Below are 14511 nucleotides of genomic sequence, written 5' to 3'. Positions count from 1 at the left end.
ATGCTAAAACTGGACGACGCAGAGAGGAACACGGAAGCCGAAAAGTCAGGGCCTGGTTGAGAAGAGTTCAGAGGATCCTGGGTTTGGTCAAGGAGAGGATCCTTGTCAACACTCAGACCCCAAATGTGATGCCCAGTGTCTGAGGCTAAGAGCCTTTATAAGTGGAATTGTGTCCCTCCTGGGCCTGCCCTCTATGGAATCTGTTTATTAAGGGGTCTGTTTGGGGCCATCCAAGGACAAAAAGAGACCTGTTAGAGCCAATCCTTGGAGGAATAGGACAGGCAAGTTCTAGCTGATGCTTTTTATTTTTTTTTTTGGCTGCACCATGCGGCTTGCAGGATATTAATTCCCTGACCAGGGATTGAACCTGTACCCTCGGCAGTGAGAGCACCAGGTCCTAACCACTGGACCGCCAGGCAAGTCCCTAGCTGATGCTTTTTTGATGTTAATACTTTGACTAGTAAACTTAGTGCTTGGAGGCAATTACGAAAACATATAAACACAATTGAAATGGAAATGGGGGAAATGTGGAATTGGACTGTTGGGAATAATTTAAGGCTGGAACAAAAACACCCCACAAGGTCTCAGAGGCCTCTCAGCAATAAGGTAGCTGAGCTTTAGTACCACGCAGCTCCGAGACACCATCGCTAGCTCAGCTGACACACCCACTGCAATCATACAACTATTGATCTCCACGGATGTGGAAAATGGCCTCTAGGGGGGTTTGTCCTCGACACTTAGAGCCTCCAGAGCCATGAAAGCTGAATCTGAACCTCCCAAGGGCACCTCACAAGGTGCTTTTTTTAATATATAATTTTAAAAAATTAATTAATTTTTGGCTACGTTGGGTCTTTGTTGCTGCGCGCGGGCTTTCTTTATTTGCGGTGAGCGGGGGCTACTCTTCATTGCAGTGCGCGGGCTTCTCATTTTGGTGGCTTCCCTTGTTGCAGAAAACGGGCTCTAGGCACACGGGCTTCAGTAGGTGTGGCGTGTGGGCTCAGTAGTTGTGGCTCGCGGGCTCTAGAGCACAGCCTCAGTAGTTGTGGCGCACGGGCTTAGTTGCTCTGCAGCATGTGGGATCTTCCTGGACCAGGGCTCGAACCCATGTTCCCTGCATTGGCAGGCAGATTCTTAACCACTGCGCCACCAGGGAAGCCCTCACAAGGTGCTTTGATACTAGATAACAGCCATGGGTGCCTTTGCCTTTTGTGTCTGGGAAATATTATTTAGGATGGTAGAACAACTACTGAAGGGCCTAAGTTATCAGGTAAGTGTGAGGCTACTTGTGTGATTGGAGGGAACTCAGGACAAATGCGTTGGGTCTTACAAGAAAAACTCTTAGAACGTTTGATTATTGGGCCCTGAGGGATATTCTATCCCTCAGGCTAAGACTGGCTGAGTCTTTGTGAGCAACAAAATGATACTCCAATAGTTCATCATGTGAAAGTGCAAGCAACAAAGTGAACACAGTTTGTAAAATTAATGTATGGCAGAAGGGGAATTTTTGCACGTTGCTTGTCAGTGGGGTTTGGGACACACTGCCCCAAAATTTGATGCCTTGGCATGCTGATTTTTTTTTTTTTTTTTTTTTTTTTGGCTGTGCCATGTGGCTTATGGGATCTTAGTTCCCCAACAAAGGATTGAACCTGCGCCCCCTGAAGTGGCAGCTCGGAGTCCTAACCACTGGACCGCCAGGGAAGTCCCTGAATATTTTAAGCTGAAGGAATTTGAGAAATGGGAGGTTCAGGAAGAACTTTCTGACCTTCCCCTGAAACCAGTCATAAAACTGTCATGTGAGAGGTGACCCCCTCCCATACCCGGAGGAAAGAAGCATCTCTATCTCCAAGGATGGAGGGAAGAGGGAAGAAAACTGCACGGACAGGCCTTGCCAAGTTCCCCCGTTCACTCCACGTAGCTCATACCCTTCCTGTTCTAGAACATTTCCACACGACTTCCCACTTGTCATCAAGCCCAGCATGAAAACGTGCAGGTGAAACCACCTCTTCAGGCCTTCATTTCCTTACCAAGGCTCCCATGTCACAGACAACTTACATTAAATAAATCTGTGTGCTTTTCTCTTGTTAATCTGGCTTTTGTTACATGGGCCCCAGCTGAGAATTTAGAAGAGCATGTTAAAAAACAAAATTCAGCTGAGTACATTTCAAAGATCTTACTGGCTCTGTTCAATGATTCATGAATCCGGCAGCATCCCACCTAGCACACAGAGAGGCGCTCCAAGGAGCTGTACAAAGTGAAAGGCTTTTACAGGCAGAAGGAGTGGGAACAGGAAGTTATACTCCGCAAAAAAAGGGGGTTGGTTACTGCAAGGTCACTTCCCTTTAGGGGATGCCTGGGTCCACCAGGCAAGGTGACCTCACTGGTGCTGATCAGGGGATTCCTGATTCCCTGGTTTAAGATCCTATTTCTGGGAGAGGCTGAAACTGTAATTAAGTGAAGTCTGGTGACGTGGGGCTCAGCATCAGTGACTCCATTTTGGGGACCGTTGTCTTTGACATTGGTATGCATTTAAAGATTTCTCCCCACATCACGATTGTACTGAATTTTCTAATTCATCCCATTGTATTCTGATAATTCTTTACTATAGAATCACTGAATATTTCAATGGCTGCAAAATACTAAGAGAAAGGTAGAAACAGCAATGGAGATCATTAGAAATTGTAGTGTTACTGTTACCGACCCAGGTCCTTGGACTCTTTTTAATCAGTAGGCTAATTTTTTAAAGTCCTACTAAGTATCCCAAGGCTGGAGTCTCAGGCAACATGGACTGTGTGTGTATTTCAAGGCTTAAGTGCTTGACCTGTGCCCGGCAGAGATTCACAGACGCGGCTGGACAGACAAAACCACGTAAAACATAGATCCTTTAAAATTCACTTTAAAATTCAACATGTACCAACGACAGAAACTTAAAGACTCAGACAAGAAACAAAGCAATGGTGTCACCACGAGGTGGCCTCCTGCCAGCTGGAGTTGGGAACAGAGAACAGAAAAGTACCGGGGGGAGGGGGGGAGCTGTGAAAAAGGTGACCTAACAGGAAGTCTCCAAGATGAAACGGACGGAGTGTAGGTGTGAGGACCAAGGGCGAGGGAAAGAGGAGGGACAGAAAACACTGAAAAAGAGAAAGAGAGACAGAGGTTGCCGTTTCAACCCGCCCCTGCGGGTGTCTATTCAGGCACCAGTCAACCTGCAGCCAGAAACGGCCAAGCACCCCGTCCACTGCCCCCGGGGGTGCTCGAGCCCAGAAACCAGCCGGTTGTACATCTCCCACCTGTTTGTCACCTGTCAAGGTGACTGCTGCCAGCCAGCGGGAGCAGGTCTCACAGCTGAGAGGAGGGATGCTGTAGCTGCCCAACATCCGCTCCCTCGGAAGGAGAGGACAGAAGGAGGAGAGGGCAGAGAGAAGTAGAGAGATCAGGAGAGGGAAAGGACCAAGGGGAGGCGGAAGCGATGCCTGAGTAAGGGTGCTGAGACCCTCGGGGTGACGAAGGCAGACTTACCAAACGCGGAGAAGCTGAAGCAAGAGGTCTAGGCCGCTGCTCATCACCCGCAGGGAAGCTGCGTTTGGTGGTCCCGGAGGGGCCTACATCCTCTCCTGGGGGGGCTGTAAAAGGCCCCAAGGACTTCCCGCCAGAGTCATCACAAAGTATAATACTGACCCGGGTCCTTGGACTCTTAAATCAATAGAAATTGATAAGCGGCCAGACGAGGAACTCAGACAAGGCTTTACTGGCGTTTCTGCTGCAGCAGGAGGGAGCTAGAACAAGTAACAGGTGCTGCTCCCTAGGTGGGCGGGCTGGTCCCTTAAATGGGGTGGGGTGGGGGCGGGCTGGTGGGAGGGGCCGGAGGGGCAGCTCAGGTGGGCTGCCCACCCCCTTGCTGGTGCCGTGTGCAGGGTGCATGCGCAGTTCCCTGCTTTTGCTCCCGGCACCTCAGCACTGGCAGTTGGTTTGTGGCCTTTTTGTATCTTATTGCTCAGAATTGCCCCCAGCTGAGCATGCACACAGTTATTTTTAGTCCGGTGTAGATTCTCTGTATCCGCTGCTCGAGGAGACCTTTATCCAGGTGCAAGCTCTCCAGTAGAGTCCCAGGTCCCAGCCTATCACACTACTATAAAATAGCAACAAGGGCTTCCTTGGTGGTGCAGTGGTCAGGAATCTGCCTGCCAATGCAGGGGACACGGGTTCAAGCCCTGGTCCGGGGAGATCCCACGTGCCACGGAGCAACTAAGCCCGTGCGTCACAACTACTGAGCCTGCGCTCTAGAGCCCGTGAGCCACAACTACTGAAGCCCATGCGCCTAGAGCCCGTGCTCTGCAACAAGAGAAGCCACCACAATGAGAGGCCCGCGCACCGCAATGAAGAGTAGCCCCTGCTCGACGCAACTAGAGAAAGCCCACACACAGCGAAAAAGACCCAACGCAGCCAAAAACAAACAAACAAACAAATAAATAAATAAATAAATTTATAAAATAAAATAGCAACAAAAGGGAAAATCGTGAGGGTAAGTAAAAATAAGATTGAATTTTCCCTTGTTATTAAAAGGAAAGAGATTTTTCTCCCCCCTCCTTTTTCCTAGGACTTTTCCTAGAGAAAACTATTTGTAAATTCTCCCTCTGTCAGGGGCTGCTGTAACAAAATCCACAGATGGGGCAGCTTGTAAACAACAACATTTATTTCTCATGGTTCAGAAGGTTGGAAGTCCAAGATTATGGGGCCAGCAGACGCACTGTAGTGGCTGGTGAGGGCCCACTTTCTGGTGCATAGCCGGCTGGGTCCTCACACGTGGAAGAGGGTAGTGGGCTCTGTGGGGTCTCTAATCTCTAACAAGGGCACTAATCCCATACACAAGGGCTGCACCCTCAAGACCTAATTACCTCCCAAAGGTCCCACCCCCTAGTCCCATCACATTGGGCACTAGGATTTTGACATATGAACTGGGGCATGGGGTGGGGGGGGAAGGGGGCAGGGGTGATACACTTCAGCCCATGGCGGGGCTAAGGATGCAGCTTCCCTTGCGTCGTGTCACTGACATTTTCAGTGCCACGGAGGCCTCAGAAGCAGGAACCGCAGGCTAAGTCACCAGATCTCTAACCCGGACCTTGGAGTCGGTGACCTTCGCCAGAGAGGAGAGCCACCAGCCGGGCTGCAAGGCCTCGGCACAGTCACCTGGGCTCTCGTGAACTACAGAACCAGTGTCGGAAGCATCAGGTTTGGGACCCAGAGGCCTGTTCTCGGGATCTGGGAGGCTGTGGGGTGACGGCTCACCTGAGCAAGGAATTTGGCATCAGAGACCGTGTGTTCAAGTCCCGGCTCACCCCTGACTAGTTTTTTTCAATGGAGACACATCATTTCTCTGAGCTTCTGTTAAAAACGGGTACTCGATGTGCTGCACGGGGTGGTTTCCAGGCTTTAGGGAGATGCTGTTTGGGAAGATGCTTTGAGAGCTATAAGGCACAAGACAAATACTACTTAATATGGCTCCTCTGGCCTCTGCAGAGCACTCGCCCGCCGGGCCAGTCTCCCCTTCTGTCCAAAGAGCAGGGGAAGCAGCGCACTGCAGTCCCTTCCAGCGCTGGCAGTGGGGGTGGGGTGCGGGCTCTAGCTAGACAGCACCCTCCCTCCCTGACTCCTCTGAGGCTCCGCCACATTCCTGAGCCTGCCAGCCCCAAAGTCTGGGAGCTTCTATAGCTCATGTGTCCGCCAGATGGCAACGGAACAACCCAGAGAGATGCTTCCAGAAAACGTTTCTTGACAAACACACAAAGTCTGGGCCCTGTCCCCACCTCTAACCCCAACCCCAGAAGTTCAACAGTCACCCTCAGTCCTCCGTCTCCACCCCACCCATCCCCAGCCTGGCTTTGGGATTTCTCTGCATCGTTATTTTGTCCCCAGCTTGCGGGCTGCAGCTTCTACTGCTGACCCGTGTGTCCCAGACCACGTCCTTCTGCCTCTGTCTCCTGACACTGCTTCCCAGAGCTGGACCTGGAGGGGAGCGTCTCAATTTCAGCACAACTGACCCTGCGGGGGACACCATCTGGGGGATCAGGAGTTCGAGGCTCCCCTTCTGCCATCAGCCAGCTGGGGAGCATCAGCTGAGACTTCCCCTCCCTGGGTTTGCATCTGTAATGCTGAGATGGCGACCTGGGGTCGGGGCAGAGCCGCAGGTGCTTGCCCGGCGGCTAGCCCGTGGGAGTGGTCCGGGCCCCTCCTGCTTCCGGCTCCCCAGCCACCCCCCATCAACCTCCACCCTCTCCTTCTGCTGGGACAGATGCCAGGTGGCAACCTCTCACGGGGTCAGCTAAGGCAGGAGAGACCAGGGGAGCAGGACCCCAAGTCCTCGTGGACAAGCCTGTGCAGATGGCCGTGCCCTCAGCCTCTGGCCTGAGCCCTCCTGCGCTTGGATCCCACATCTCTGGAATTTCGGTCCCTCTTCCTGTCCACAGGTCCCTGTCACGGAGCGCCTTGGCTCACCGCCCGTCCCCAAAGCCCTGGGTAGGCTGATTCAGGAGATGTTTCAATAATTGACTGGGAAGCTGACACTCACGCACACACATTTTATTTTTCGTATGATGCGCCTATTAATCGTTTGCAGTTTAACAGCCTAGAAGCCTTCCTTGGGGGGCTTTCCTATCCTCCTGGGGGCTGCATCCAGGTCTCCTGCTAACGTGGATGGAGGTGTCTCCCCTAGGCTGAGGGGGGCGAGAATGTCCCACGGATGTGTCCCCCCGGGACTTTCATAGAATCTGCTATGAGGGCTGTCGATGTAGCTCAGAATGCAGCTACAGGTGTTTTTCTTTGGCTTTTGACCCGTTGCTGGGATGGCATTCCACAAAGAACGTGGGCACTGACCAGGCTGGACAAAGGGCACAACCACGAGGGACACGTAAGGGAACCCCATTCACGGTGCACATGTGGGCTCCCCGGGGCTGCGGGAGAAGGGGGTGGCCCCCGTCCTGCTGGGGTAGCTTTGGAAAGAGGCTCCACTCGGGGGGTTAGGCCACCGTGCACCACCCGGACTCTTTGGCTTTGCCCGGTGGCCCCTCCTGTTCCTTCCCCAGCCTCTTATCAGGGCTCCCAATCTTGAACACCTAGGTCACCCGTCCTGGGGCTGCTCCCGTCTCTGAAGGGGGGACTTCCAGAATGGCGCCCGCTCAGCCCCCCTACCGTCCCGGGAAATAAGCCAGGGCGGGGAGGGTAGGCCCCGATCTTGGCGGGAGACCCTGGGGCCCAGTTTATCTGGGAGGAGAGGCAGGTTAGCAGTCGTCTGCAACAGAAACGCCCCGGACCGTTCAGGCTCACACTCTGCTGCCGGCCCTGAGGCCTCCTCGATTCTCGGTCACCACCCGGATGGGGCGTTCAACCAGGGTGGTGTGGCACACAGGGGCCCTTGGAACAGCGGCCCCCATCCCTCCCCTCCCCCCGGCAGCTCTCCTTCCCTGGAGCATCTGGCGGGCGGTCACTCCTCCTGCAGCAGGGGCTCCCGGTCCCCCTCCTGCACTCCCTCGTCCTCCTCCTTCTCCATGCAGCCCACCGTGGCCGCCAACCCGGCACCCACGCCTCCCCCGACCACGGCCGCCCCTGTGGCCCCCACCGCAGCTCCTGCGGCCACCATCCCAGCTTCTGCGGCCAGCGCCGCGGCGGCCATGCCGGCGCCCACCACGCCCCCCGCCAGGCCCATGAGCCCCGCGCCCACGGCGCCGCCCACAGCGGCCAGGTGGCCGCAGAAGCGCACGGTGTAGGAGTCCATGAAGGCCTTGGCCTCGGCCTGCAGCTCGGCCTCCAGGGCCTCTAAGGTCTGCTCCCTCCCCGTGCATAGCAAGGCCGCCCCGTGCCGAGCCAGGAGCGCGTCCTTTTGGGCCGACAGGAGGTTCCGCATGGTGTCTGGCAGCACCCGGAGCGCAGAGAATATGCGCTTGGTGGCCACGTCCTGTGATGGACGAGAAAGAAGGGGCCCTGACCTGGAGCCCAGGTGCCTCCCACCGGACGCTGGCCGCCCCCTGCCCAAAGACCGGCCCCTCTTCTGCAGGACGCCTGGCCTGCTGGGGCCCGAGGCTCACCTGCTGCCGCAAGTACTCCTCAAACTCCTTCTTGGCAGCTTCCACCGTCCGAAGGTCGTGCAGCTGGGCAGCCATCTGTCCACAGCAAAACCCGGCTGCCTCCCTCCTTTCCCCCGCTGGGCGCCGCCGGGTCCCCCGCTCCATCTCGGGGCGCCCGGCTCGCCTCCCACCCGCGTCCTCCCCGTAGCCCCATACCTCATCCGGAGAGGCGCACCCAGGCCCCGTCCTGCCCATCCAGCCCGAGAGGTTCTGCGGAGACAGCATCGGGGGGTCAGGGGGCGCGGGGGCCAGCGGGTCTCCTGGGGCTCCGGGGAGCTTTCACACCTTGATTTCCTGAGCCAGCTGCTGCCCCGTGAGCAGGCGTCTGTCCCACCGGGCTGCGGGGCGCCCCTCGCTCCAGTAGCCCTGGCAGCGGCTCTTGGCGTGCAGGGGGGCCGCGCTCAGCACATCGGCCACGTAGGCGCGGAGGTGGCCAGCATCATCATCTGTGTCTGAGGAAGAGAGTCCTCATGCAGAGGTGCCTGGTAAGCAGGACCGGCTTCAGGAGGAGAAAGGGGTGTCGGGAGAGAAGGAGGAGAGGAGGAGGAGGAGGAAGAGGGGGAGGAGAAGGAGGAGGAGAGGAAGAGGGGGAGGAGGAGGGCAGGCTGGGGAGGCTTTGCTCCTGGGACACTCACCTCCCGGGCTTCCGTGGCCTTTGCTCGCCCACCGCCTCCTGGGAGCTGGCAGGAGGCAGCAGCGGGCTCGCCTTCCTTGGAGCAGCCCCTGAACCTTGGGGTATTTGCCAGACGACTTCTAGAGAGGAGTGGGGATGCGCTCTGAGCGGGCTCGCTGACAGGACCCCTCCCCGGCTAACTGACCTTCTGCCCCGTCTACACCCCCGCCCCATCCCCTCCCTCACCTTGATGATGTCGCCTACATGCCCCTGCCCCGCCTTGCTGGGGTGGGATGAGTCACGAACTAAGAGATCCAGGTGCTGGAAGAGAAGGGGTGCTGATAGCAGCAGCCGGGGTGTCGGAGTCTGGGGTGACGAGTCCAGAAACGGGCATCTCACCTGGATTGGCACCATCCCGTAATGCCTGCCCATCACCTCGGCCACGTGGACAAACATCTGGGGACGGGGCACAGGGGTCATGGCTGGGCCACTCCAAGGGCTGTGCCTCCCCTCCCCCTGGGCCACTGGAGGACACCCTCCCGGCTCCTGGCCCCAGGACCCTCCTACCTCTCCCCGACCAGGCATGTCCTGGTTTACCCTCTGCCCCCAGCCCCCCAGTCCTGCTCCAGGTCACAAAATCCTGGGCCAGAGCTGAAAGGCACCGCTGGCCTCACGGTCAGGGCAGGGACAGGGTGCAGCCCCAAGAGCAGCTGTCTCCTCACCTCCAGATATTCCAGGTCTGTATCCTTCAGCTCCTGGAAGGCCGTGAGGATCTGGAACCAAGGAGAACAAGGTGGAAGAGGGTCTGTGAAGGCAAAGAGACACTGGGAAGACCCCGGTGAGGAAGGAGCCCCAGGCAGACCGTGGGGCTCAGGTGCGAGCGACCAGCCCGGGGGTCCCCCCGCAGCCTGCAGGGCAGGGCTGGCCTGGCCGCGAGGGGTGGAGGGCAGGCAGGGGAACGGTCCACAGACCTTCAGCTGCCCCAGGGATCTCCGACCCACCTTTAGGACCTTCACACTGACTGGGGGCACCCCCTTGCAGGGACACCCCCAGAACCTGCGGGGACCCCAGACACAGGAGCCTCCGGGATAAAGGGGACGGTCCCCGGGGCTTGGAGGGCCAGACCGGGCTGGGATGGCCCTGGTGTGGGTGGCGAGAGAGGAGCAGGGCAGGCAGAGGGGCTGGGGGGCCTCACCTGGTAGGAGCTCAGCATGGAGGTAAGGGCGCAAAGCCGGGTCCTCGTTTCCCTGCTCAGTTCAGGGCTCATGGCGTCCCCCGTGTCCACCAGGAACACGGCCACCTGTGTGGAGGCAGGGGTGCACACTGAGGGGTCAGCCTGCTGCGCCCCCCAGGTGTCTCTGCCCACCCCATCTTCTCGTCCCGGCCCCCAGAGCTTTCCTGCCCGATTCCCTTCTCCGTGAGCCGGTCTGGACTCCTCTGCCCCTTCCCCCCTCACCTTCCTCCCCTCCTTCCCCAGCAGGAAGGGATGGCTCCACATCCAGAGGCCCCTGGTGAGGCTGTTGGCTCCCCACCGGAAGCCCTGCCCGGAGCCCCCTCCCCTCGGCCAGCCGCCCTCGCCGGGCTCCTGTGGGGCAGAGAAGCAGAGCATCCATTGGCCCATCTGGCCCCCTCCCCTCCCCAAGCCAGGCTGGGTCCCTGCCCCTGGCCCAGCCCCTGGCCCAGCCCCGCCCTCACCAGGCCGGGCAGGCCCTGAAGCAGGTGGTTTAGGAGGAAGGTCTTCCCTGAGTACCGCTCTCCCAGGACAGCAAGGAGGCAGACGGGGGTGTCCCTGGCCAGCGGGTGCTTCAGGCAGCGGTTGATGGCCCCCATCCTCAGGATGAGGCCCCCGGAGGCGTTGACACGCACCAGCAGCAGCGGCTCGGCCCTCACCGCGCAGGTCTCCTGGGCCCGGAGACAGGGCTCCCTGAGCACCCAGGCTGGGGAGCATCCACCCCGAGCTCCGCCTCCCTCCCGGACACCCCAGTGTGAGGTCAAAGCCCCCGGTGGGGACGAGGCCTGCGCACCTGCAGCGCGGTGGGCAGCGGCCTCCGCGGCAGGAGCCTCATCCTCTCCCCCAGGCCCCGGAGGCCCTTCTTCTGCTTGCAGGTCTTGCGGCACTCGGGGCAGCAGGGCGGCCCGCAGCCGGGGACACGGTGGGTGCTGAAGCACCGCGGGCAGAAGTCGTGGCCGCAGTCCAGAGAGATGGGCTCGCGCGGCCTCTCCAGGCAGATGGAGCAGGCGGGCGGCTCCCGGGGCGCCACAGGCCGGGACCCCAGCCCCAGCTCCAACTTGGGGAACGGTGCGTGGGACCTGGGGGCGGTGTGCGGGGCGCGGGGACCCCAGAGCAGCAGTCAGAGGGAGCCTGAGACGGGGAAGCCTGGATGGAGCCGTCGTGGGCAAGTTCCCGCCCGGGTCTGCCCCGTTTCTAACGGTCCAGGAGGGAAGGATGGGGTGAACAGACAAGATGGTGCACCCTGCCCGGAGCCTGGCACAGACGCCCACGGAAATCCTCCCCCATGGCCTCCTGCTGCGAGGGGAGGGGTCCCTCCAGGGGCCACTGACCTTTCCAGACCCCAAGGGGATCCCTTCTACTACCTCCCTCGGGCAGCGGGGACCATAAGGAGAGGCCTCCCGTGGGGCTGCAGGTGGCTCTTGGAAGATTCCAGCTCTGAGCTGGCATCTGCCTCGCTGCAGCACCCACCTGATTTTCCCGTCCCTCCCTCCACAGCCTGGCAGCCCCAACCTCGCGCTGCCTCCCCTGGGGCAGGCCTCCAGGCCCCAGTCCCGCCGCCAGGCCCTGCCACTTACCAACTGTTCCTGCTGTTGCCCATGAAGCTCTGTTTTCTCTCCTTGGGGAGAAATTGGGGAGAAAAAAAATCCCAAAAATGTTATTTAGAAGGGAATCCAGACTTCTATCTTCATCCTGGATTCCAGGTGCCCCCATCCTCCCTCTGCAGACCCAGTCCCCACCCCCAGGTCTCAGGACCAAAGACTCACCTGTTTGCCAAGCCGGTGACAAAAGGAAATGACTGACAAGGCAGACCTCGGCATGGGAGGCTGGCGTGGGGAGAGGGTCCGGGAGAGGGTCCGGGAGCAGGGAGGACACCCAGGAGACCTTTGGCGGCGCTGAGGATGGCTTCCCTCCTGGAAGGGCTGGCGGAGCTGTGGCCAGTGGAGGCTGGGGGGGGGTCTCCCCAGAGGACACAAGTCGGCAGGGCTGGAAAATGGATGTGACAGTCGGCAGAGAGGAGGCTGCCTCTGGACTCACCCCAGGGGGAGGAGACAGGACTGCGGGAACCAGGGCTCCGGAGGGAGGGACGGAGCCGGGCCCAGAATCCCTGGCAGAGGCTGGGATGCAGGCAAGCCGGGGTGGTGAGTCGCCATGGAGACGGGAGGGAAAGATAAGGACAGGGAGGGGGAGGGTGGATGGGGAGGAAGCCACATGGGTGCGCGGTAGACACGGGACTAGGCTGGCACTGCCCCTGCTGGCCCAGCGGGGTTCTTCCGGGGCCACTGGGCAGGGGGTGCAGAAGGCAGGGCTGTGGGAACGGGGAGAGAGCATGACCTGTGCTGACCTAGAGCCACGATGGCCTCCTTCCTCCCATGGATGGTCTCTGTACTGGGCACCTGCCAAGTGCGGGGCCCGTGATGCCACCCCATTGCCTGTGGCCTGCACGTCCCTCCCTCAGGTTGTCCCAGCTGCAGCTTTCCTCAGCACCCTGGGCTGTTCTGACGTCGGCTGCGTGTCCCCTGGTGTCTTCCTCCTCCAGTGACTTTCACCCTCCTTCAAGCTTGTGACAGTTACCCCTGGCCCTTCTAACTGCCTCTCACCCGGGCTCCTCCCATCCACCCCCCAGTTCGCTGCCAGCCCAGACCCCTGGGCACAGCCGACCCCTTGCTGCTCAAACACCTGCCATGGCTCCCTACTCCCATCGGATCGAAAGCCGAAGTTCCTGGTCCGCATCCGAGGGCCTGAACCTTCCTCGGCAGCCCTCCCTCCCCCACCTCCACACCTTTGCCCAGTGCCTGCAGTGGGGCCCTCATCCCTCCTGAGACCCTCGCAGGCCCAGCTCAGGGGCCGCCCCTCCCGCCTGGACGTGATCTCACCCTCAGGTGGCCTGTGGCTTGTGGACCTGACCTGTGACGGGCTCTGGAGCCGGGCTGATCCGGCTCAACTCCCAGCTGACCCCTGCGAGCCAGGGCCCCAGGTGCTGCCTTTCACTTCTCTGAGCTCTGAGGGGTCACGAATACATATGGAAAGCCACTTGCCGGGGGTTAAGAGTTATTCTTAAACCAGGATGCAGGGGGGTGGGGTGGGACTCCTACCCTGGAGGCGGTCAGGCGAGACCACCCTCAGCAGGCGGGGATGCCCCTGCAGCCCAGGCTGGGCCTTGCTTCCCGGGGACCGGAGGGCCTCTTAATCAAAGCAGAGACTCGAGCCCTCGAGGGGTTGAGAGCAAAGCCTCACTGGGCGGGGTTCAGGGCCGTGTCCACTGCTCTCCTTCGAGGCCAAGTGGGTTTCCTCGGTCACGCGGCCCCACATCCCTGGCAGACAGATGCGGGGAGAGAGCCTGGGCGCCTGACTCACGTGCACTCCGACCCCTGCCCTGTCCCAGCGTGAGACCCGGGAAGGGACCGTCCTCTGGGAGCCTCCGTTTTCTCATCGCCAGGCAGAGATGTGGTAAAGCAGACGGGCACCCAGCCTTCCCACAGCAACACTCCCTGGGCACCTGGCCCTCAGGGCACGTGTCCCACTGTGGGACAGGCCCCTGGTGGCCTGGCTCCAGCCCCTGACCTCCTGACCTCTGTTCCAGCTTCTGGGCTGGGAGGAGGGGGCTGCGGTGGAGCCAAAAATCCAGTCTCCAGACGGGGACCCTGTTTGGGGTGACTCTGGGTCCCCGGATGCAGGCAGGAGCTGCTTCACCGACCCCGGTGCACACGCACGCACACATATACATGCACACACACATACACATGCACGCACACCGTCACACGTGCCCTTCACGTCAATTCACACACACGCACACGGTCGGCACGCTCCCCCTCACCTGCACCGCGCACACGTGCCTTCACTGCCCTCCCTCGCCTGTGGACCCCAAACAATCATGCACACACGTGGACACGCCACACTTAGACTCACAACTGCACGCGAACCTCCGCACACATGCATATGCTCACTCATGAATGCTTACACAAACACATTCGCGTGTGCACCAAGGCCTTCACGCTCGTGCACACTTACACTCGAGCTCACAGGGACACACACACCCTCTTACCCACAGGCACACGAACTCACCCTCAACCTCACAACCTATGAGGAGGTACCGTTTCACTCTCATTTTACAGATGACGAAACTGAGGCCAGAGAGGTTAAGTCTCTTTCCAAGGTCATACAGCTGTGAGTGACGGTGCTGGAATCCCGACCCAGGCCATCAGTCCCCCCACCCAGCCACCCAGCCACCCCTGTACCCATCCGTCTTCTCATCCATCAGCCTCCAGCGTGTCTGCCCATCCAGTCACCCGTCCTTACGCTTCTCCATCCAGAGGACAGGTATTTACTGAGCACGTTACACCCGGCAGGACGCTGGCCCTGAGTACAGGCTGGTGAACACCTGGGGTGCCTCCAGTCGAGCAGGGGAGGAAGAAGGGTCTCTAGACGACTCCTGAGTGATAACGCTCTCTGCCGAGGGCTGTGGAGAGAGGCGGCTGTGAGCACAGAGCCAAGGCAGGGCACTTGGATCTGGACACGTGGGGAGGCTGGGCCTGAAGGATGAACAGGAGTGG

General features: G+C 59.4%; 1 protein-coding gene across 1 annotated transcript; it reads right to left on the bottom strand.

Moving 5' to 3' along the window:
• Nucleotides 1-6469: 6469 nt before the first annotated feature.
• Nucleotides 6470-11778, bottom strand: RNF112 (ring finger protein 112). Its single transcript, XM_061175520.1, has 14 exons — nt 11725-11778; nt 11536-11576; nt 10752-11037; nt 10423-10629; nt 10184-10312; nt 9923-10027; nt 9450-9500; nt 9127-9183; nt 8974-9048; nt 8750-8867; nt 8400-8566; nt 8271-8324; nt 8076-8150; nt 6470-7945 (listed from the first exon to the last, which is right to left on the bottom strand). The coding sequence occupies exons 1-14, from the start codon at nt 11776-11778 to the stop codon at nt 7475-7477; spliced, it is 1890 nt and encodes a 629-aa protein (XP_061031503.1). The 3' UTR covers nt 6470-7474.
• Between the last annotated feature and the right edge of the window lie 2733 nt (nt 11779-14511).

This window comes from Eubalaena glacialis, chromosome 19 (genome assembly GCF_028564815.1).
Source record: "Eubalaena glacialis isolate mEubGla1 chromosome 19, mEubGla1.1.hap2.+ XY, whole genome shotgun sequence".
NCBI lineage: Eukaryota > Metazoa > Chordata > Mammalia > Artiodactyla > Balaenidae > Eubalaena > Eubalaena glacialis.
Note: the sequence above shows the minus strand (reverse complement) of the source record. Positions and strands in the feature narration are given on the sequence as shown.